This window comes from Electrophorus electricus, chromosome 18, assembly GCF_041902795.1.
Source record: "Electrophorus electricus isolate QZ-2024a chromosome 18, ASM4190279v1, whole genome shotgun sequence".
NCBI lineage: Eukaryota > Metazoa > Chordata > Actinopteri > Gymnotiformes > Gymnotidae > Electrophorus > Electrophorus electricus.
The window spans coordinates 10,940,001-10,961,614 of record NC_137514.1 but is presented as its reverse complement, the minus strand read 5'-3'; the positions used below and the strand labels follow the sequence as shown (position 1 = coordinate 10,961,614).

The 21,614-nt window shown below is 47.1% G+C and overlaps 1 protein-coding gene across 12 annotated transcripts in view; it reads right to left on the bottom strand.

The window, feature by feature from the left end:
* Window positions 1-374: 374 nt before the first annotated feature.
* The window catches only part of mcf2la (mcf.2 cell line derived transforming sequence-like a), a 48,724-nt gene continuing 27,484 nt past the window's right edge, over window positions 375-21,614 (bottom strand). For 8 of the 12 annotated variants that reach the window (XM_035534848.2, XM_035534847.2, XM_035534851.2 and 5 more), the window contains 27 exons: window positions 17,188-17,307; window positions 16,546-16,662; window positions 15,807-15,956; window positions 15,530-15,654; window positions 14,527-14,641; window positions 14,294-14,413; window positions 12,768-12,959; window positions 12,343-12,534; window positions 11,531-11,690; window positions 11,086-11,126; window positions 10,887-10,963; window positions 10,534-10,600; window positions 10,283-10,398; window positions 10,110-10,179; window positions 9,911-10,003; window positions 9,306-9,398; window positions 9,010-9,135; window positions 8,631-8,852; window positions 7,767-7,859; window positions 7,603-7,681; window positions 6,429-6,611; window positions 5,734-5,826; window positions 5,127-5,201; window positions 3,235-3,341; window positions 2,780-2,892; window positions 2,091-2,194; window positions 375-1,796 (listed from right to left, as the gene is read on the bottom strand). In XM_035534848.2, coding sequence (XP_035390741.1) covers window positions 1,717-1,796; window positions 2,091-2,194; window positions 2,780-2,892; window positions 3,235-3,341; window positions 5,127-5,201; window positions 5,734-5,826; window positions 6,429-6,611; window positions 7,603-7,681; window positions 7,767-7,859; window positions 8,631-8,852; window positions 9,010-9,135; window positions 9,306-9,398; window positions 9,911-10,003; window positions 10,110-10,179; window positions 10,283-10,398; window positions 10,534-10,600; window positions 10,887-10,963; window positions 11,086-11,126; window positions 11,531-11,690; window positions 12,343-12,534; window positions 12,768-12,959; window positions 14,294-14,413; window positions 14,527-14,641; window positions 15,530-15,654; window positions 15,807-15,956; window positions 16,546-16,662; window positions 17,188-17,307 — 3,123 coding nt within the window. In that variant the 3' untranslated portion in view covers window positions 375-1,716. Of the gene's footprint in view, window positions 1,797-2,090; window positions 2,195-2,779; window positions 2,893-3,234; window positions 3,342-4,294; window positions 4,370-5,126; window positions 5,202-5,733; window positions 5,827-6,428; window positions 6,612-7,602; window positions 7,682-7,766; window positions 7,860-8,630; window positions 8,853-9,009; window positions 9,136-9,305; window positions 9,399-9,910; window positions 10,004-10,109; window positions 10,180-10,282; window positions 10,399-10,533; window positions 10,601-10,886; window positions 10,964-11,085; window positions 11,127-11,530; window positions 11,691-12,342; window positions 12,535-12,767; window positions 12,960-14,293; window positions 14,414-14,526; window positions 14,642-15,529; window positions 15,655-15,806; window positions 15,957-16,545; window positions 16,663-17,187; window positions 17,308-21,614 lie in introns of all 12 variants that reach the window. The other 4 variants (XM_081700963.1, XM_081700958.1, XM_081700957.1 and 1 more) reach the window with 4 other exon arrangements.

Below are 21,614 nucleotides of genomic sequence, written 5' to 3'. Positions count from 1 at the left end.
CTCTGAAGGCGGGGCTATAGATTACCCGGATGTGAACGACGCCTGTGTCTGGCTAAAGACCTTTGAAGTGGCGCATGGCGGACGGGTAGAGGGAAGGCGGCTTATCCGCGCATCTGTACCGGGGACGGACTGCACGCCCGCGGCCACGCCTGGTGACTCATCCGCTGCGTGTTTAAATATGTCGTCGCTGCTGCGGTTAGGCCTACTGTGAAAACAAAAGCACCATAAAACGTAAACCGCGCGCTGACAAAAGACAGAAGATGAGATTCTGAGCGTTAATACGTGGGGTTATAATGGCGCAGGTTCACCCTTAATGCTCGTTTGCAAGCCACAGTATCCCAGTGGGAAAGTGAAATATGCAGGACTCAACAGAATCAAGTCAATGTCTCTCTGGACTTTATTCAGGCTTCCTCTTAATTCAACTTGTACAACCTCTTAAATACATATTTACACATATACATAGTTAGCAGTCACATATACCTTCATGACAATGGCTTATGAAAATAGAGATAACCAAGGGGATATATAGAGGATTTCATGTTGAGGTACGTAAATGCGACACTTAAGAACAGTAGACTTGGATGGCCACAGTAATGACTTCACAATTTTCTAGGATTAAAAGTTATTCTTTTGTCCTGGCTGGCCCAAAGAATGCAACTAAATATGTGAGAGCTTGCTGATGAATTGATTTGTTGACATTTTATTTCGCAATTATTTGTGCTGAAGATCTTATTACTATCTGAAAATAAAATTAAAATTATTGTTGTCTGGTTTTACACTTATATGCACACTATATAAGTTGTACGTGATAGTACAAGAAAACCACTGTATTTCATAAATGTAAATAAACAATTAGTAATAATGAGCAAGAAAATCTAAACAAGCTTCAGATATAGATGAAATACATTTGATGAAAAAAATATACAACAGTGTATATAGTTATTTTAATGGAAAAAATGAGGTAAAATTATCTGTACAAATCTTATTATACAGGAAATTATTTAAAATATACAGCTGTTTATGATTAATACATATACTGAGCTGGACTGGACATTTCACAGTTGTTTTGATTTCAAGAAACAGGGCAATGACTCCCAACAATCCATCTTAGATCACACATTCACGTCTTCCTACAGTCAAGCAGGGGATGCCGGCCTGTAAGAAGTGTGGGTCCTCCCTGAAAATGGGGCACACCAAAACCGTTTTTTATTCTCAGTACAGCACCAGTAAAATCACTATAACCCAGCAGAAGTGGAATGGTCACCGCTTCTAGTTCAGTGGATAAAGTGGTTGGCTTTCAGAACAAGGGTCACCAAAGTGCAACCTCCACGGGAGCCTACCTAAGTTGATTCGAACATATTTGGACCCGGTGTGCCTCACCTTCAGTTAAAACCAAGAAATGTTCACATAGTTTCTTTCCTGAGTGCTATGCGTGACTTTTTTCTTTTAACGTGAAATGAAATGTATAAGCTCAGTATGAAAAGTGCAATGCCATCATTTAATTGAATAGCTTTATTTAAAAAAAGAGATCAAAACTGGCTCATTTATCTTTCAGATTTGAATAGGGAAGAGGTGAGAATGAAACCATGTATTAAACTGATATGATTTATGTTCTGGTTCTAAACACAGTACAGGAAGGAGCTGTTTCAGCAGAAAGTGCAATGCATAGGAGCTGCCACTAGGCGGGGCTGTAGAAGCAGGTCTGAGCCACAGGTCTCAGGGTTTGATGTCCGAGAAGCTGGTGTAGGTCTCACTGCAGCTAGAGGATGTGCTCAGATTGCCCGACCCACTGCCTTCTGATGAACAGGACACAGACACTACTTTCAAATCACGTTCAAAACAAAACAGTACAAACTAAATGAAAATATTTTGTGACTATTTTTCCCAAATTTGACACGCTACCAACGCTAAAATTTTGGTCACTGTATATCTGTCAGTATAAACAAAGTTACACAATCCACCCATAAAGGGATCTTGAGTTTAAAAAAACCAAACTTAATTAAGCTTTGAGAAGCAGACAAAGTCTGTCGCCTTTTGTTGTAATGTTGAAAGCGAAAGGCCTTCAGCAGTGCAGGACTCCGGCAGCTCACCTGAGCTGGTGAGAGACTGGGAGGACTTGGACTCCCCGATCAGAGTGAGAAGATGAGCAGCCGACACCCAGCCCTCTTTACAGCTGCTCAGGTTCCGCACGAACCTGCAACATTTCACACTTTCACACCTACGGCCTCGCAGCTGTTATCATCTCAGTGCTGAACCATTCAACTGGGAATGACTATTTCACTGTACTGTTTTGATTATTATCCAGAGTAATAATCTAAACATTCTGTCCCCAAATCAAGCAAATGTGACCATGGGGGCTGGTTCCGCCTTAGCCTTCTCCTTCATTCTTAGACCTGTTAGGATTGCTGGTGTTCCTTTAACGAGCACTCGTGGCTCACCACCGGCCTGTAACGAGCGCTCGTGGAGCATCACCGGCCTTTAACGAGCGCCCGTGGCGCATCACCGGCCTTTAACGAGCGCTCGTGGCGCATCACCGGCCTTTAACGAGCGCTCGTGGCGCATCACCGGCCTTTAACGAGCGCTCGTGGCGCATCACCGGCCTTTAACGAGCGCTCGTGGCGCATCACCGGCCTTTAACGAGCGCTCCTGGAGCATCACCGGCCTTTAACGAGCGCTCCTGGAGCATCACCGGCCTTTAACGAGCGCTCCTGGAGCATCACCGGCCTTTAACGAGCGCTCATGGCGTATCACTGGCCTTTAACGAGCGCTCATGGCATACCACTGGCTGTCGCCTCCCTCACGGATGAGTTGCACCGTGTCTCCACTCTTCACTGTCAGGTCCTGAGTCCCTCCTTTATCGTAGTCAGCTACCACAACGTACCTGCCGGGAGACTGCACGTGTTTACATGCGCACGCACACACACACACACACACACACACACACACACACAGTTTTATTGCAAATAAACTAGAAGGTTGCTTTCTTTTGAGCTGCTAGCTCTTAGGGTGAATTAAGTTAATTAATTACGCAATAATTCTGCTGAAAAAAGTGTATCGGGAATGTCAATACTTCATTTGAATGCATTGGCTGAATATCAAATGACAGCTCTTATTTGCAGTGGTACCATTTCCTGCAGTGATACCGGTGATACCACTGCCTGCAGTGATACCACTGTGCCGTGACAGCATTTTAAAACAAGACTCTTGACTCGGCACCCCACCCCCATGACTCACCAGTTTCTTCCCCTCATCCTCGGGATCAGAGTTTGACGGATCCTCGGCACTGGAGTAACCGTCGTTCTCCTCCGAGGCGTCCAGAGAGAGGGAGACCTTGTTGAAGCCTGCGGGTGGGCAGGAGCGAGGGAGGAGTAAACGAACGGCACACGGGCGAGCAAAGCGCGCAGACACTTTTTTTTTTGGCTACTGTGAGACCACCACCAAAGTAGGGAGAAATGGCAAAGATGATCCAATTGTTATGGAAAGAGCACATGCCACATACAATTAGCCTCATGCCACCAGACACTGCTGACCTGACATTCGTGTTAGCACGTTTGCGCGGACCGTTCCCTTTGAAGGCGGGAACACGTCCTATTGGCTGAGACGACCACGGAGGACGCACCCTGGTGGAGGCTGTCTACTACTCCAGTGGGGTAGTAAATATGAGGGCCTTAGGCCCCTGGGTTTTAAACTTACTTCAACATGAATTGGCCACTTGTGGCTCAGGAGTGAATCAAGGGGCCACTTGTTGAACGGGGGATCTTGGATAAGCGGCCCGCCGAGCTGTTGCTATGGCGTTAACAAACCTGTGATGTCAGAAAGTGAAGTCCTAACCAAGAACCACCCATCAGTAGACCCAGAACAGGCAACGCCGCATGCAGAAATCAGGAGCGCGTCTGATTCGTGTGGGATTTGTCGATTCCTTGTCGTCTTTTTTCAGTACGACACGGACGCAATTGGTCAAATTGGTCAAACCAAATTCAACAATGTGGAAAATTCAAATTCAGAACATTTACTTCAAACAAGGCCAATACTGCTACTAAATAACAATTGCAAGTGACGACCAGCTGGCGCGGCTGCAGCGTGACGGTACTGTTCGGTCCAGCTCTCATTGCTATTAGGGTAGCCACGTTAGCAACTGAGAGCAAAGGTCGTCAGGTAAACCACTTCTTTCTTTTGTGTGTCGCAGTGATTGATGAGATCGGTGTGAACCGAAGGAAGTGGTAATAGTTTAAAAAAAAGAAGAAGAAAAAAGTCAGAGGTCAAAGTTCACCCCACACCAGGCAACTAGCTTTACCTCGCCGTCTAGTCTGTAAGAGGCTAGAGGTGCTCATCCATTTGACCCTGCTGAGGGTGAAGTTGGGAACGGCATCTGAGGGAGAGGCAACCCATCGTTTAGATTTGAACCAGACATGTGCCAGATGCGATGACAGAGGCCAGTGTTGGGCCTTGGAAGAGTCTCAATGGAAAAATGTGCGAACAGTGGTGATGAGACTCAAACAATAAGCAAAATGAGCAAGTCAAAAATAAGCTTTGGGTTCCAGAGGTCAAATGATAAAAAACAAACAAAAAAAACCCAAACAAACACATGAAAAAAGAATCTCAGGGCCCCCGTTCTTTGTGCATGGACAACTGCGTTTGCTGGACTGCTGAGGCTTTGACATGAACCTGAAGTTGCCAAATCTTAACAGTTTTCTTCTAGAAAGGCACTGCTTTGCCACACACAGTGTGTGTGTGTGTGTGTGTGTGTGTGTGTGTGTGTGTGTGTGTGTGTGTGTGTGTGCATGTGTGTGCGTGTGTGTGTGTGTGTGTGTGTGTGTGTGTGTGTGTGTGTGTGTGTGTGTGTGTGTGGAAGGTCTGCTGTGGCCACACAAGTGCACTCACACACACAGTTATCTCCAGTCTGGCTGGCTATTCTAATGACAAATTAGTGTTTGCACATTTATCACGATTACAAGATTTGGTAACGTCACCTTATCTTGTATTTGTTTGGCAGCATACAAAGAACAGTGGCCTGGTTGAGACATACGTATTTTAAAACAAATGTTCCAAAACGTCTGCCAGGAAGCTAAAGTGACCAATGAGGGACCCGGAGGGCAGGACTGACGTGATTTAAAGGTCCAGTGTACCTCTGAAGCCAAACGGGGTGGGATCACTCTTAATCTCATGCCGTTTGGGTTTGTGATCAGGGCTAGGGGGAGATCCTTGAAGCCAGGCGAAAGGAAGCAGAGGAAAATAGAGAAAGCGTTTTTAAAAAAGGGAAACTGTAGACAGGAAGGAAGGAGAGAAAACAAGATGAGTGCATTGGCTGTAAGAGAGACTTGGAGCACTCTCCAGACGACTACGTACTCCCTACAAAGTGCACTAGTAAGTAGGAAGCTTCTACAACCCCATGAGTGAGCTCTCTCAGAGGCTATTCTGTTAAGGGGCAAGGAGCTTGACTATTGTATGCCACTGTGCTTCTATACTAGGCTATCCAAAACTACAGTGTACCGGGAGAGCAGAGAGTGATCATGGGTAATGGCTTTAAATACTCGGGGGCAGTAGCAGCTCTGTACCAGGAATCAAGTCTAAACATAATCTTAATGTGATTATAGGAATGAGAACCATGTCCAAGATATAACAAACATTAGTATGCGGCCGTGTCTGATGATGAAAGAATTCACTGAAAACGGAAGGGCTGACTGTAAATCAGCACAGGGTGACGCGCGGATCGTCGCTGGGATACTGCTGTACCTTTCTGACTCTTGAGGTTACTGAAGCCCTGCAGTGTAAACCGCTTTTTGGCCACCGCTGCCCTGTCTGTGGAGGGACTGGTTACCGTCTCATCTACGTGGCACAGAGACAAAGAGAGAGAGGGAGGGAGACAGAAGAGAGTGAGAGAGAGCGAAGGACGAAGGACAGTGCAAGAGAAAGACAGCAAAGTAACAAAGCAAACGGGGGGTGGGGTGGGGGGTGTAAAGGATCAAAGACAAAGAGTGAAAGAGAGTGAAAACAAAGGATTAGTAACCCCAGAAGGATCAAAGTGAGGAGAAATAGAATTACACCGAAGTAAAGAGGCATTCAAAGGAAGAGTCAGACACAGGTTACAGCGCACACGTGACCATGACCACGCAGATCTGCCGTCTGGAACGGGAGGAGGGAATCTCACGTTTTCAGCCTCACACGGTTCCTGTTGTGCCTTGGCGTCTTGCGATGGAGCACATTTACAGTTTCAAATAAATACTTCACCTAAAAACAATAACGTCAGACACTAAAAGGAAGCTAATGACAGCTAATAAAAGTTAATTGTGTGTGTGTGAGAAAGTCAGCATACCGCTTGGTCCTCTCAAAGAACAAAATAGTAAAAATATCGGAGGTGCATGTTTACAACCCTGCTTGGCCCCCGAAAATGAACTTCTCTCACACTACGATGGCACCCCGTGCCTCACCTTTGACCTTGTCTGCGCTTCTCAGCGCGGGCACCGAGGCCGAGTCGGGCACAACGAGCTCCGCCTTCTCCTCCCCTTTCTTCAGACTCTTCTGATTGGACCTGAAGGGGCTCAGGCTGATGACGGCGCCGTTGGACGAGAGCAGCGAAGAGAACTGCTCAGATGTCTTCTGCTGTCTGGCCTCTGGGGTAGATGGCAACGCAGGAACAGTATCTGTTATTACAACCCTTCCCAACATACCAGGAGACAAACAAAATCTGAAAGCTGGTTTTAATTCGTCCAGTGATGAGTACAGGCTTGCGTTGTTACGAAGGAGAGACGGGTAGATCAGCGGTAGGGTCTCTCTCTGCGCGTTTCTGTCTTGCTCTCTCTCTCTCGCTCCCTCTTTGTGTGTATGTTTCCATCTCTCGAGTCAGTTCAGTGCTGCTTTATTGGCATGAACGTTACAAATGACACTTTGCTGCCAAAGCAAATTAATTTAAGAGGAAAGGAGGAGGAAAGTATTGAATAAAAAAAAAAAACCCAACATGACAGGAAGCCACAAATCTTGCTGCTTACGCGATCAGCCCACGTTTCTCTGTGAGGACACAGAGCGGGGATCTAACTGATCCCTGTTCTGACCGCCTGGCTCTCCCAGGAGCACGGCCTGTCTCCCGGGCAACCGATTCAGGGCTGAGCAGCGTCGATTCTGTGGATTCTTTCCAAAATCGGATGCATTTTTGTTTCGCGCCTTTCTACGTTTAGCCCGTCAGGCCAGGACGTCCGAACGGAGCGAGTGGGAGGCGCTGAGACTGAGATATTCGCAAAAATGTTTGTGCTCATATTTGAATGGTTACTAGCAGAGGACATTTTCCTAATTCTGATGGGTGTGTTCCTCTGGACACACCTCTACAGAATTCTGCATGCGGTGTTTCAGTTGAGTGTTGGTCCCAAATCGTGAAATCGTTTCGTGTCAGAGGTCCCCATAGATCACAGCTAAGTTTGTTCATTCATTCTAATGTGGAACTGGCTGTAAGTTCTCTATGCTTTTCCTCTAGAACTAATTATGCCTTAATACTTGTGTGTGTGTTTGTTCAATATTTATTCATTTTAAATGTACAGTCATGATTTTTAGTTTTTTCTGCTCTTTGTGTCTCTCTTTTCCCCGTGTCGTGTCTCGCTCTCCGTCTCTCACCCCTGCATGCTTTCAGCTGTCCGGTCAGAACTTTCCGGATTTCATTCACCCACGCTGTTTTGATCTCCGGCGTCGGTGCCTGAAAGCGAAAAGACCGATCCAGTATGTATCGTCTCGGCTTTGCGGACTTTCTGGAATTATGCTTTCCATTGGGGAGTGTTCACCTGGACGATGTAGACCTCCTCTCGCGAGTTGCACCAGATCTCAAACTTCTTGTTGTCTCCTTTAGCGTTCTCCGTGATGCCTACAGCGCTCATCTGTAGAGGAGAGCAGTAACCGTCACAAACCTTCACGTTTACAAGCCAATAAAACACAGACTTCCATACACAACTAAACGTTATAAACGTTCACACCTGCTACACATAAATACAGAACCAAAAACCTTTCTGTTGCATTTTCGTTAGTGTGCTTCGATATGAAAACATATTTATGGCTACAGATGTTAGACTGAGAGATTATAAACAGATTATAGATTAAATGAAATGATGAGCGTGAAGAGCACTTGCGTAAAGTGTGAGGTCAGTCGAACACAAAGTGAACATTGAAAGCTAAGAAAGTGTGTGAACAGCTGGAGCAGGTCATGAACGACGTCATGAACTTTAAACACCAAAGACACCGCACTGTCAATGTTGGGGGTCCTCGAGGATGTAAGAGCATCGAGTCTCCAATTAAATGAGTGTTAAAACTAAACAGCAAGTTTAGAAGTAAAACCTCATCATGCGAGAGTCTGGAGAGAAAAAAAAAAAAAAAAAGACATTTACAAGCTCAAGGAAAGCCTCGTCGTGACCGTGTGGCAGCGGTTCCATTTCTCTAATTAGCACGGCCCGCAGGCTTGAGCTCGTCGGCAAACGCGAGCATTTGGCAGCAAGTGTGGGGGAGGGGCTTTGAGACGTTTGTACTCTGCTGCTGGAGACCTGCGTCCCCGCAGATTACACTGTTAGAACTGAGCACGGAGTCTCCTACTGCGGTAGGACTGTGCAGCGAGACAGACCGATCGGCGGGACGGGCTGGCGGGCGGCAGGTCTCACGCTGAGCGAGTGTTTGAAGCTGTAGGAGGGAGCTTTCTCGTAGCCCTCTCCGCTCTCCTCGCGCCTCTTGCAGAAGAGCAGCGCCCTCTCGTGCAGGAACAGGTGCCGCTGCATGGGCTTGAAACGTGCCAGGTCCTTGACCTTGGCGTGACCTTTCTTATGCTCCGTCCACACGCTGAACGACCCCTGCATCAGTAGTCGGCCCAGCTCGCTCAGGTTACCCTGGAGACAGTGGGTGAAAGGTTGAGGTTAGATTTTCGGTGTCCCTGATGCAATCTGGAGTAACGTGTGCACGTTTTCTTTAGTACAGGTCTTCATAACTCCAAACAGAGACACCTTTACTTGTGCATATAGAAATGACCCTCCTGGGCTCCTGTACCTCATATCCAGTGATGGCTATGAGGTGCATTGAGTCATTGACAGCTTTGAGGATGCCAAGGATGGAGGAGAGTGCCTCCTGTAGGTCTTCTGAACCTTCACAACTTTTACTGTACTTCAACAGCTCCTAAATGTAGAGAAACGCAGCACAAACCCACATCCACATTTAATTAGCTCATACCATCATACTAATTAATACTAATGAACATGAGGCTTAAAATCGCACTTACAATGAGAGATTACTCTGTGTGTCTGTGTGTGCGAGAGAGAGTGAGCGAGCGTGCGGAAGGTGTCCACCTTGAGGAGTAGCTGATATTTGGTTATGCGCTGTACAGGTTTCAGCAGATAGGAGTCCAATCCCAGCTTATGTTCCAATTTCCTCTGGCACTCCTAAACACACACACGTGCGCACACACACCTTAAACACCGCAGCACAATGAGGCATTCTTCAAAAGAACCGTACCCTGCAACGCTGTTATCTTTACTGCACTACAGCAGGTTATAAACAACTCACTTCCCCCACACACCCACAACATTTATACATGTAAAGGGCCATCAGGGAAGTTCACCAGTTCCAGTATAGCACACCGGCGCTCCCAGTCCTGGTCCCTAGGCTCCCCTGTACTGCACACCCCAGCACACCCCTTGTAAGCCCTTGTAGGGTTTGGGGCTTAGCTGTGGTATGTGTGTACCAACACTGACATAGTGAAGAGTGAACATGCACTCATCAGGTGCTGTGTTGGGAACACACCAGTGATTCTGGGGTCAAAGGTGAAGGACAGTTAACTCAAACTGTGCATGGCAACATCTAAGCTCCGGTTTCTATCAAAAAACACTCTTTTGGTCTGGACCAGGAGGAGCTGGTGGGTTTCCGTGGAGACCCAGTCCAGACGGCTGTTCACCTGGAAGAAGGCGCAGTCCGAGCACTGGCGCCATAGTGACTCAGAGCGTGGCTTGTTCTGACAGTACTTCTCGTAAATCTGAAGGTCAGCCATCTGAGGGAGGAGAGCAGAGGAGAGGGGAACATGCCGTGAGACGCTGCGAGTCTCCGCGGAGACGTGACGTCTGACGGTTGGGCTACACGTGCTGAGCTGCTTTTACCCGTTCCAGGAAGCAGCGGCCCACAAGCTCAGGGCAGTCCGTGTAGGTCTCGAGCTCTCGGAGGAATGTTCTGGAACACACACAAGCATGAGCATGAGTAAGCTAGCTATAATACGCCCCCCCCAGGGTCAATGAGGGAGGAGGTTTTGAGGTAAGTGAGGGAGGATGCTCACTTGTTGTGGAAGTGGTAGATCTCAGCCATGTTGCCGAACAGCACATCCTTCTTACTGTGCAGCGTAGTGGGGATAAGTGTAGCCATGCTGGGGTTATCCATCTCATCCGCGTAGCCCTGGGACACATTCTAGAGGAGTCAGCTCACAACCTGTGTGAGCTATGTGTAATGCATGTTGTGTGTGTGTGTGTACACATGTACAGGTGTATGCGTGCATGAGTGTGTGTGTGTGTGCGTGTGAGATCTACTCACCTCCAGCACACACAGCAGCTCCTCCACATATGCTCTCTCTGTCTCCAACAGCTCATTCATGACATGCCTACACACACACACACACACACACACACACACACACACACACACACACACACACACACACACACACACACACACACACACACACACACACACACACACACACACACACACAGACCCAGACCCAGACCCAGACCCAGACCCATGCCTTAATGCTTTATACAAAATCTCAGCTCCGATCACACAGCAGGTACAACAAGCACCCTCTAGTGTTCAGTGAAATTGAAAAAGTTCTCAATGGACCCTTGACCCTTTTGACTTTGACCCCATGCTCCCTACCCACAACTCACCGCCTAAGGACAGCAAGATTTTCCTCCTCTTCTGAGAGAGACGGGTGTCTGCTGCCATTCTGCAGGAGTGCGTCCTCCTGGTAACACACACACACACACACAATTAGCTCTACATTACATATACATCTATTCTCAAAAATCTTGTGTCACAGACTGATAGCTAGTATACAATTACACCAACATGTAACTATATACTTACTTTTTTACTGATATCAGCTGAGGACGTTTTCTCTTGATTTGCTACAGAAGATAATAAAGTTTAGCATTTGATTATAGAATAGTTCCAACGCCCCAGTAACTATATAAGTGAATAAAACTGACAAATTTTCTTACTGGTAAGAAACATATTAATACATCAGCTTATACCTAACAGAGTATTTTCGAGATTCACCGGCAGTTTGCAAGCCATCACTAGATGGCACCAAAGGAGTGGGAGTCGCAATCCCTTGCTGCACGGGGCAGGCAAACCCTGAGAGTGTGACAGGTGCATGTGTGTAACGACATTGAAGGGACTGCTGCATTGCAGTCAGTGCTAGCTGCTCGGTATATGTCAGTACAGAGTCAGTACGTCAGTACTAGGCGTATCGGGCTCGGATCGTCCCCGGTTCTGTTCAGCTGCTTGGAGTGCAGTAGGTGGCCATTACCGGACGAGGAGAGGGGCGATTTGACGACGGCCTCGGGCCGTGGGGCCACCGGCTGAACGGGCCGCGTCTGCTTGGCAGCGAGCTTCTTCAGGCTCACCCTCCTCTTCTCGAACATGTCCTCCACCGAGTGCTGCTTCTGGAAGACCCGCTCCACTTGTTCCTACGCCGCCCAAACAACCCCAACCACGCACACGCTTCAGCCGACAGCACCCTCGCCTGCTGCACGCGGCCGGCATTAGAGTGCGCTAGCTTTATGTTAAACGGCACGTTACACACAATCCCCCCCACCCTTATAGTGCGGAAACAACTAACAATGACGTAAAAAGAGTGTCATCAGAAATTATTCATCCATACTCATTCACAGTAAATCATAATATTTATGAATTCTACTCATATGCTTAAAACAGCATTTAAAACAGCTTGTAAAACAGCATGTAAAACAGTATGTAAAACAGTATGTAAAACAGTATGTAAAACAGTATGTAAAACGTGCTTTGCCCAGTAGGGTGATCATGGCTAATAATGTCTGAAAGCTAGTAGAGACCAGGTAGCACAATCTCATTTGAATAATGTAAATGATTCTAATATGTTTTACTTCATTAATGCGTTTGAATAGAGAACATAACGTCAAGGATTGACGTTGATGAAGAGCATTAAATTTGGATCGGTTGTTTACTTGTGTGGGAACAGTCATTTCAGACAGATCTGCATATTATAAACAGGTGGTAAATGTCGAGTAACAGTTAAGATAATGTTCAGTGCTGTTTAATTCTGAGCTCTGGAGTCTGAGCCGTGAGACCAGATCTGCTTACGCGGAAGTTGGCGGTCAGCACAGACTCATACTCCCTCCAGATGCCACTCAAGTCTGTCAGCTTGTGCTGATTGGCCGTATCCAGGTAACGCTCAATCTCCTGCAGGGCTGCCTCCGCCCCGTCCTGTGACTGACACTTGTCAACCGGCTGGGAGGCCAGAAGGTAAATGCCATCGTCACACCACCTGGTGGCCTGCATAGAGGGGACGACAGAACCACTATTTCAACTATATCAAATTATTGTGACGGGTGTTCCAGAGTTATTTAATAACATCTGTTATCACTGCTAATATCGGGTCATACATCATATGATTAACAACCTGTAATGAAACAGATACCCAGAAATCGTTACTGGGTACGAGGATCGACACCGATGATGTTACCAGTTGCCGTTTCTGCGGTGCAGACAGTTAGGTGGTGTCCTACCCTCTTCAGACTGGAGTGGAGCTCCACGGCTTTCAGCAGGTGGCTCTTCTTGGCCTTCAGCACGGACCCCACCTCCTCGCACACCGCCCGCAGCTCCAAGCATTTGGGCAAGATGGAGTCGACCGCGTAGTGGGAGCCCTCGATGAGGGCGTCGGCCTCACAGGCCAGGGCCAGCGCCCGGTCCAACACCTCCTACCGACAGAGAGGGGAGGGGGAGTTAGAGAAAGAGAGAGAGAGAGAGAGAGAGACAGGGAAAGACAGAATTATAGAATATGTAATACTATGGTGGGTCTGTGGTTGTGTGTGTGTGTGTGTGTGTGTGTGTGTGTGTGTGTGTGTGTGTGTGTGTGTGTGGAGCTGAAGAGAGAATGGGAACTGCAGTCCCATACTGCAGTAACTGTTCCCCTCCCCCTTCCAGACTACAGCAACAACCCCTACACACACACACACACACACACACACACACACACATACACATATACCCACACACACACAAACACACAGTCACATACTGCAGTAACTGTTCCCCTCCCCCTTCCAGACTACAGCAACAACCCCTACACACACACACACACACACACACACACACACACACACACACACACACACACACAGAATATGCGCGCTTGTTTCTCTCTCCCTCTAGTAAGGTCATTCTAAGAGAGCACATGTGCCTGGGGGATCTTGGCTCTCTGTGAAGCAGAAAACACTTCTGCATCTGAAACTCTTCAGTCTACACGTTTATGGCGACTGTAAGCCAGTAGATCATCGCGGACACACACCAACCTAATACAGTTTCAATTGTTCATTTTCCAGCTGGAATCTTTTTAAATTAGGATGCAATAAAATAGGATCAATAAAGTAGAAAAGTCTGTCAATTAGCAATTAGCATGTGCTAATATACTAATATGGCCATTTCAGTCCTAAAAGCTGTTTATTGTGACCCATGATAGCACCTCCATGGGAAGCGCAGTCTTTTGCTGATCTGAGATCAGTTTATTTTGAGCTTTGTGTATGAGCCTGTATGGGAGTCTGATAGGACATGACTGATTTTAAAGCACAGTGAAGGACAAAGGTGGGCCAATGGACGCATGGACAGTGCTGAACCACTGGGCGCTGTCTGATTAATGCTGTAATGAGGAGCACAGGACACAGAGACGAGGAGACACTGAGCATCTCCCCCAACATGTGCTCCACACGGGGGCATACAGCCAGTACCGTCACTGTGACAGATGAGTGCGTGTGTGTGTGTGTGTCCCAGAGAGCAGTGAGGAACAATACTACATTAGACACAAGGAATACACATTTCAGGAAGGAGAGATTACTGTGTGTGTGTGCACGTGAGTGCGTGTGTGAATATGTAATGTAAGAATATAAGAGCATATTAAATGATGCATACACTTCATAAACTGGTTCAACAGATTGGCACTGTTGAGACATGCTGGTTTATGGATTAAAGAAGCAGCACGTATACTGATCACAGCAAACTGTCGAGTACAGAAGCAAGAATGTCTATTTCTACTCACACATGTTCGTTCTTCGTGATTGGTCAGCTCTTTCAGGATGTGTTCACCGTGGGCAGGGCTTATGCCCACCTCAGAGAAGCCCGACAGCCTGTCAGCTACCTGATCCAAAAGGGCTCTGACCTAAAAATGCGCGCACACACACACACACACACACACACACACACACAAACACTTACTTGTTCATGTTGGCTCTCACACTCCATCTGAAACATGCGTTGCTGGCATTTCTTTACCTCCCGGAAGTTGTGTTCAAAATGGCGGAGCTGAAGACACTGTTCCAGCTTGCTCTGATGCCTGTCCCAGAAATCATCGAATGCTCTTTCCGTCTCATCTAACTGCTCTAACAACCTGCGGGGGGGGGGGGGGGAATAGAGAGAGGGAGAGAGAGAGGGAGATGATGATGATGATGATACTAGGATCATAATTATTGTTATGCAAGGAAAACACTAATTTTCCTGCATGCTCTCTCTCTTTCACACACACACACACACACACACACACACACACACACACACACACACACACACAATATAACATGGTAGTCCTCGTGGGAGGGGACATGAGAATGACGCAAGGCAAAACCTAAAAAGATGGGAAATGACAAATGCCACCCCCACCCCCAGCCCCCCATCTGTTCATATGACTTGTGGCCATTCATGTGTCATATACGTGTTATACAGCTACAACCCATGTAATAACACTTTTCTAAGTCTGACATGACACAGAACCCTAACCTTAACCTCATGAAGCAAAAAATAACATTTTGCTAAACTAAAAATTAAACGTGGCTTTTATGAAAAGCACTTCACGCCACCAGGACTTTTTAGTAAAAAGCACTTTACCCTGTGAGGACCTTTTGCTGCTTCTGACTATGTAGGTTACCTCTGTCATATAGTCAAGGCATTTTTGTTTGTTTCAGTGCTGGCTGACATAAGACCACATTGGAGTGGGACACACGGTCAAAGCTTTGTGTTTCTAGAATTTTCCATCAAAAAAAAAAAGGTCACCATGCTAAGGTGGTCCAAGGAAAAGTAGGCAGACCTCCAAATCCTCGTGCTTGTGTGTGTGTGTGTGTGTGTTGCAGAGGACAGCTGGTATTAACTGGGGCATGTCTGGACACAGCTTTAAAAGATACTATGTACTGTATTAGGATTTCTGTTATTTTGACATTTTTTAAATTCTACATTTCTAATGAAACAACCTAAACAGTCACTGAGCCACACACAGTCCACACACCTCTGCACGGTAGCCAGGTTCTCCAGCTCATCATGGTTCATGATGTGCTCTGGATCCGACACCAGCGGCTCATTGATGCTCTCCAGCAGGCGTCCTCCCTGACTGAGAGCAACCTTCAGGTCGTCCTGGAGAAACACACACACACACACAGAAAGAAAGAAAGTTGTTGCATTACCCATCCATCCATCCATCACACATCCATCCAGTCGGCTAAGGAGAACTGTTGCATACTTCGGTCTGGCACTGCAACTGCCACTTTGAGCCTGCTCTTCCTCACCTTCATCTTCTCCTTCTTCTCTGTGTGGACGCTCAGGAGGTTGCACGTGGCCTGGACGTCGTTGGGCAGCTCGGTCTCGGCGAGCTCCGTCCCGAAGGCCTGGAGCGTCTGCGCTGTCTTCTTCACCATCAGCGCGAAGCCCTCGATGGCCTAGCCCAAGCACACCAGTTAGGGCACTCAAAAGAAGTACGCACTCCTTAAAGTGACAGCGCAGCTGTAAAACCGCTAACGTGACTAGCGGCACCTAGAAGGCCATGCGAATAAGCAAACAGCAACTACTGCAGGGGCCTTCAGAGTGAATCAAAACACCAGGTGCCATCTTATGACCCCAGGAGCACATGACCCTAGAGTGCACAGCACTGCTCTGCACGGTAACACGCTAAGTGCAGGAAACCACGGCTGCAGGCCACTGGCATGCCAGGGCCAACCACAGAGGTTACAGGTGAGGGGAACGCGCCTGGAATTCCTCTCGTCTCCAGGATGATGCTCGGGATGCGGAACGTTCGTCCAGCGTCCTCGCTTCAGTCTGGGTGCTTCCATTCGTCCGTGCACACGTTCACTTTCGGATAAATCCGTCTTCGCATCCATCCACCCATCCAGCGCATGCGTTCATCTCATCAGCCACATATCCGTCCGACCTGTATGTCCGTCTTCTCAGCTCCCTCCTTCTCTCCCTCCCTCCCTCCCTCCCTCCCTCCTACTCTCCTTCTCTCCCTCCCTCCCTCCGTCTCGTACTCACTGTGCGGTGGGAGATCCACTTCTCATGGCAATACTTCTGGGTGCCGCCCAGGTCCTGGGTGAGCTGGGCGCGGTCGATGTAGCTGTGTAGCTCAGTCACTGAACTAAGCATGATCACCTGCAACACACACACACACGCGCGCGCACAACCGCCATCCATCACCACGCAGCATAGTCTAGGGGGATTATGACTATCAGATTGTCAGCTATACTGAAGTAATTAGCATGTTAATGGAACACACTGAACCAGTAAGTGTGCGCGCGCGTGTGTGAGAGAGAGAGCATTCATGCACTTAATGAAGTAGCGGTAATGCGAGGACTAATGACAGACTGACACAAAAGCAGGGTTAGCTGTGAAATAAGCAGAAGTTGGGGGCCCGGACACTTCGCCGTCCTCAAGAGAGTCTAATTCCCTAACAGGATGCACCGAGGAGCCAGTATACCGGCACCTGATTGGTCATCAAGGCTCCCCTCACTTGTGTGTGTTTGTTTACCAGGTGCACACACAGCCCTGTCCAAATCCTCGTCGCTATTCCAGCACAATCTATGTCCCTTAACGGCTCAGGCCACAGCACGTAGTTCTGTAACCCTGGCGATATTGTCGCATTTGGAAACAGGAGGGCGCGTGCGCGTGTGTACTCACCGGCACCTTCATTTTGAACTCATCCTTGCTGAAATTAAATAAGATATTGGAGAGTGCACGCTGGAACAGGGTGGTAGGCCGCAACACCAGTACCAGCTGCAGGTTTCCTGGGAATGAACCCTGTGGAAGCAGCACACACGCATCCCCACCGCCCCCACAGACGCACTAGAATTAAAAAAAAAAAAACAACAACACCCATCCCTCCCAACCCATAAAAAATGGTTGTCATGACAACAGACCCTCATTTTCATTAGAGCCAGGGTTCCCTCCGCCCCTCCTGTTTGTGTGTGTGCCCGTGTGTGTGTGCGCGCATGAGAACATATGAGCACATGGTTCCTCTCAAAAAGACTCCCCGTGTTGGCCGACTCTTCGTTAAATTCCCTCCCACGGGGTGCGGTGTCTCCTTAAATATTCAACAGCCAATCAATACGCCGGAGCAGCAGCTCCCGACAGTTGCTTAAAAGGTGGCTGCCTGAGCCAGTGCCTCCGAGGAAACCGTACCTCCATGTTGGCTCAACAAAACCCGCTGAGTGTGGGGCAACACGGTAGTCAACCTCCAAACAGCTGTTTTGGGCCGTGTCCATACATACAGATCCAGACACTGCTTTGGGCTCATTTAACTGGTCACATGCTCGCGTCTGTAAAAATCAGTCAGAGATCAGTATTTAAGGGGGGGGGGGGGGTGTAGAAATGTGTTTTGGGCTTAGAAATGTGTTGAGCCACACATGGCTATTCCAAATGTCACCCCACACACACACTCTTGGTGTTCAGAGCATTCTGCCAGTCTCGAAATCATACGCTGGAATGCTTGCCGCAGTCTGCCATGCTGAACGCAGTCCAGGCGCTCGTTTCCAGGCAAACCCGAGGTGTTTTCTCTTCCTGGACCTCGTTACTGTTTGTTTTTGTTCTCGTTAAGCAATTAGAGGAGGACCGGCTCTTGGCGCTAATGAACCTAATTGGTATGCTAATCATTACTAATCATTTAACTTTGCTTCTTTTCTTTTTTTTTTGTTCAAACGTCCACTTCCCTAAAAAATGCTTTTAGCTAAACATTTTCACAAACAAATGCAAAACTGCCGTGGTGTCCAACCCTTACTCATTCACAAGCATTATTTATGTATGAAACCCTCTACGTTTCATGTTAAACATAAATTCCATCATGTCAAAATGGAGGCAGTCCCCTGTCCCTTGAGCTCTCATTACCATGACAATAACCTGTTCCATTTAAACCGATTGGTCATGCTTGACCCGACCAGGACAGCAATAACCGTTCAGCTACACGTGACGCCTCTGTAGACAACTGGAGTCCAGGAAAAGAGGGAGCGAGTCTGTTATTCGTGGTAATATGAACTATTGATGACACTACAGCCTTGGCTACTTCTCTGTGTGTCTGTGGACAGACTCGTCTGTGACATTGACTTGATGCCCAGTGTAAATATTTTGCGAACGTGTTAATGCTGCGGATAAAGGTTCTGGAGGGAAAGGTCTTTTTATGGTAAATACATACAGAGCTGCGCAGACACACACACACACAAGAATCAAACTGTGCTGGCCATGTGTTTTTGGTTTTTGCCATTACAAGGACTTTTCTTTGGTTACACAATAGCTCACAATTCACAACAGAATTTGCATTCATATAAACATTCATTCCTAAATGTAAATGAACACTCAAAGTCACATGGGCATGCCAACATCCTTTTGTACAGATAAAATATCCAGATGTTGTATTTTAATGCTATTTTTAATGCTATATTTTACATAATGTGTGGGTGCCTGTGTGAGTGCAGGATTGTGTGCGTGTGTGTGTGTATGTGTGTGTACAGAGAAGGTGAGTTATGACTTCTTGGTTACACTAAGCCTTCTGGTTCCCACAGCCCAACAATAAATCATACAGCTTATCTCCCCCACTCTCTCTCACACACACACACACACACACACACACACACACACACACACACACACACACACACACACACACACACACACACACACACACACACACACACACACACACACACACACACACACAATACCTGAGAGACAAAAATGAAATGGTGAGATGGATGTCCGATGACAACAAATGTGAATGAAAGCAAGATGGAGAGATGATGAGGGGTGTATGTGAGAGGGAGAGAGAGAGAGAGAGAGAGAGAGAGGGAGGGAGAGAGAGAGAGAGGGAGGGAGTGTGTCTCCAGGGAGAAGCTGCCCTCACACTGATACACCAGCACTCTAATCAGCACAAAGCCACGCACACACATGGAAACAGAATTCAATTAACGTGCACAGACCCACACACAAACACACGACTAATACAATTACACTGCTCTGTCTAAATGGGATACCCTAAAGAGAAATGCAGATGCAAAGACACACACACACACACACACACACACACACACAGAGCAAGCTGCCGTACAAGAACAAGCCAACTCTAATCCTGCAGTTTTCTCAGAATAAACCAATAATCATATAATCATCATTTTAAGATAAAACATCATAACTGCATTGACCTCTTACTGCTCTGCTTACACCTGGACTACGGCCCTGTAACCACCAAACCCTACAGTAAAATATAGCTCAACCGGACAACCTTCACCGTTCTGTAGCAGTATTTACACCACAGAACTGGACCCAACAAACTGTAGTCAGCCATTATGTGTACGGCTTCCACACGATGGACCAAGCTGACAGCGGACTAGCACAATAAAGTCGTGCAGGTTTCTTCAACGCATTTTGAGGCCGAAAAAGAAAAACGACACGCAACACGTAACGGTACAGGCTAGGCTTGTCGATACATTTAATATCTTCTTGGTCACTCTACGTTTGCAACCGCCCGCTGCGCCTTTAACGCCTCCACCGGGACGGCGTGAGAGGGACAGAGCTAGCGAATTACGGCTTCCCAATCACGGGAGCGACCCGGCAGGCTGGCAGACGGAAAAGGTTTTGAAAACGAACCACTTGAGAGAGCGAGAGAGGCGGGGACTTGGTAGTTAATGGCATACGTGTTCGTTTAGGCTACAACAACGACCTGACTACTCATACGGTGCTTCCAGTGAACCTCACATTATGAACAGGCTTTTGACAAAGACTTAAGAGTCCATGACCTACGAGCGTCAGTACTACACATATATTTGCATAATAAATAGAAATCTCCTACGCGTGCCCTACATGAGTAAAAGGAAGAAAAAAAGTGGAGGTGAGAAGACAACACAACTGTGAACGTAATTCCAATATGGCAGGGTCCTTGTAATATTCACCGCTTAGCTGAATTGGGGAAGATGTTTATCGTTGTCCAATTACCATATATTAGCATGTATTTGCATATGCATTATTATTTTTTCTTTAAGTGATTCAGAAGCGGCTGTTAGGGGAACTCGGGGCATTCTCTGCATGGATTACAGAGATGACCAGGAGCTGTCCAGTAGGCCATGGTGCTGAAAGTTCCTAAACAGTACAATTTAAAAGACTGATTAATACAAAACCAACTCTACCTTTCACACGTAACTGTATAGTGGTGCTTTAAAATTAAGAAAAAGCACACAATACTACAATAGAAAATGCAGCATAAAATTCAAAACACGGCATGTGTCAATAATTTTTATGTATATGAGAGTAGCGGTTTATATTTATGGACGGATATAAAAAGACACAAAAGATTAGGCTGGGTGTGGAAGTGGTTCAGTCGGGCCACACGTAAAATGTGAAAAAAAAATTCGCAGCAGCTGCACTGTTGACGAGAAGCCCCAATTAACCATATGTGCAGATGGATAGGTAGAAGAAGTGAAATAACCTGCTATGAATTAGCCAGTGTGTGTGTGCGCAAGAGGGAGAGATGGAGCAAGAGAGAGAGAGAGAGAGAGAGAGAGAGAGAGGGAGCGCAAACGAGGGAGGAATTATTATTACTAACAAAAACATATGACTAACAGGTAGCACATGTGACACACATGCACACACACAAAGAGAGGAACACACAGTGACACACACACACACACACACACACACACACACAAAGACAGGCAGACAAAGAATAAGTATTCCCAGTATTCGAATAAGCGGGAATTGCTGCAGGCTGAAGGGCAGCATTGCGTCGCAGGGGGAAAACGGATCAGCAAGAAATATAAATGACACTCTCGGAGAAGTAGGCTGGTGAGTTATGATCCCTTCAGCATCACAAACAAGAGAAATGAAGACAACACAAACAGTGTGCTGAACACTCAGCATCACAGATCACCAGGACAAAGCCGTCAGCGTCCACCAGAAATGAGCACGTTACAGACAGACGGAGTTCTGTTTAGGTCAGCATTCCCCAATCCCAGTTCTGAAATATCCCTTTTAGTTCTCATCCTGCCTCCAACTGCCCTGGTGCAACTCTAAATATCCCTGAGTTTTAAATGGGGAGGAAAATCAGGTATATAAATGTATAAATG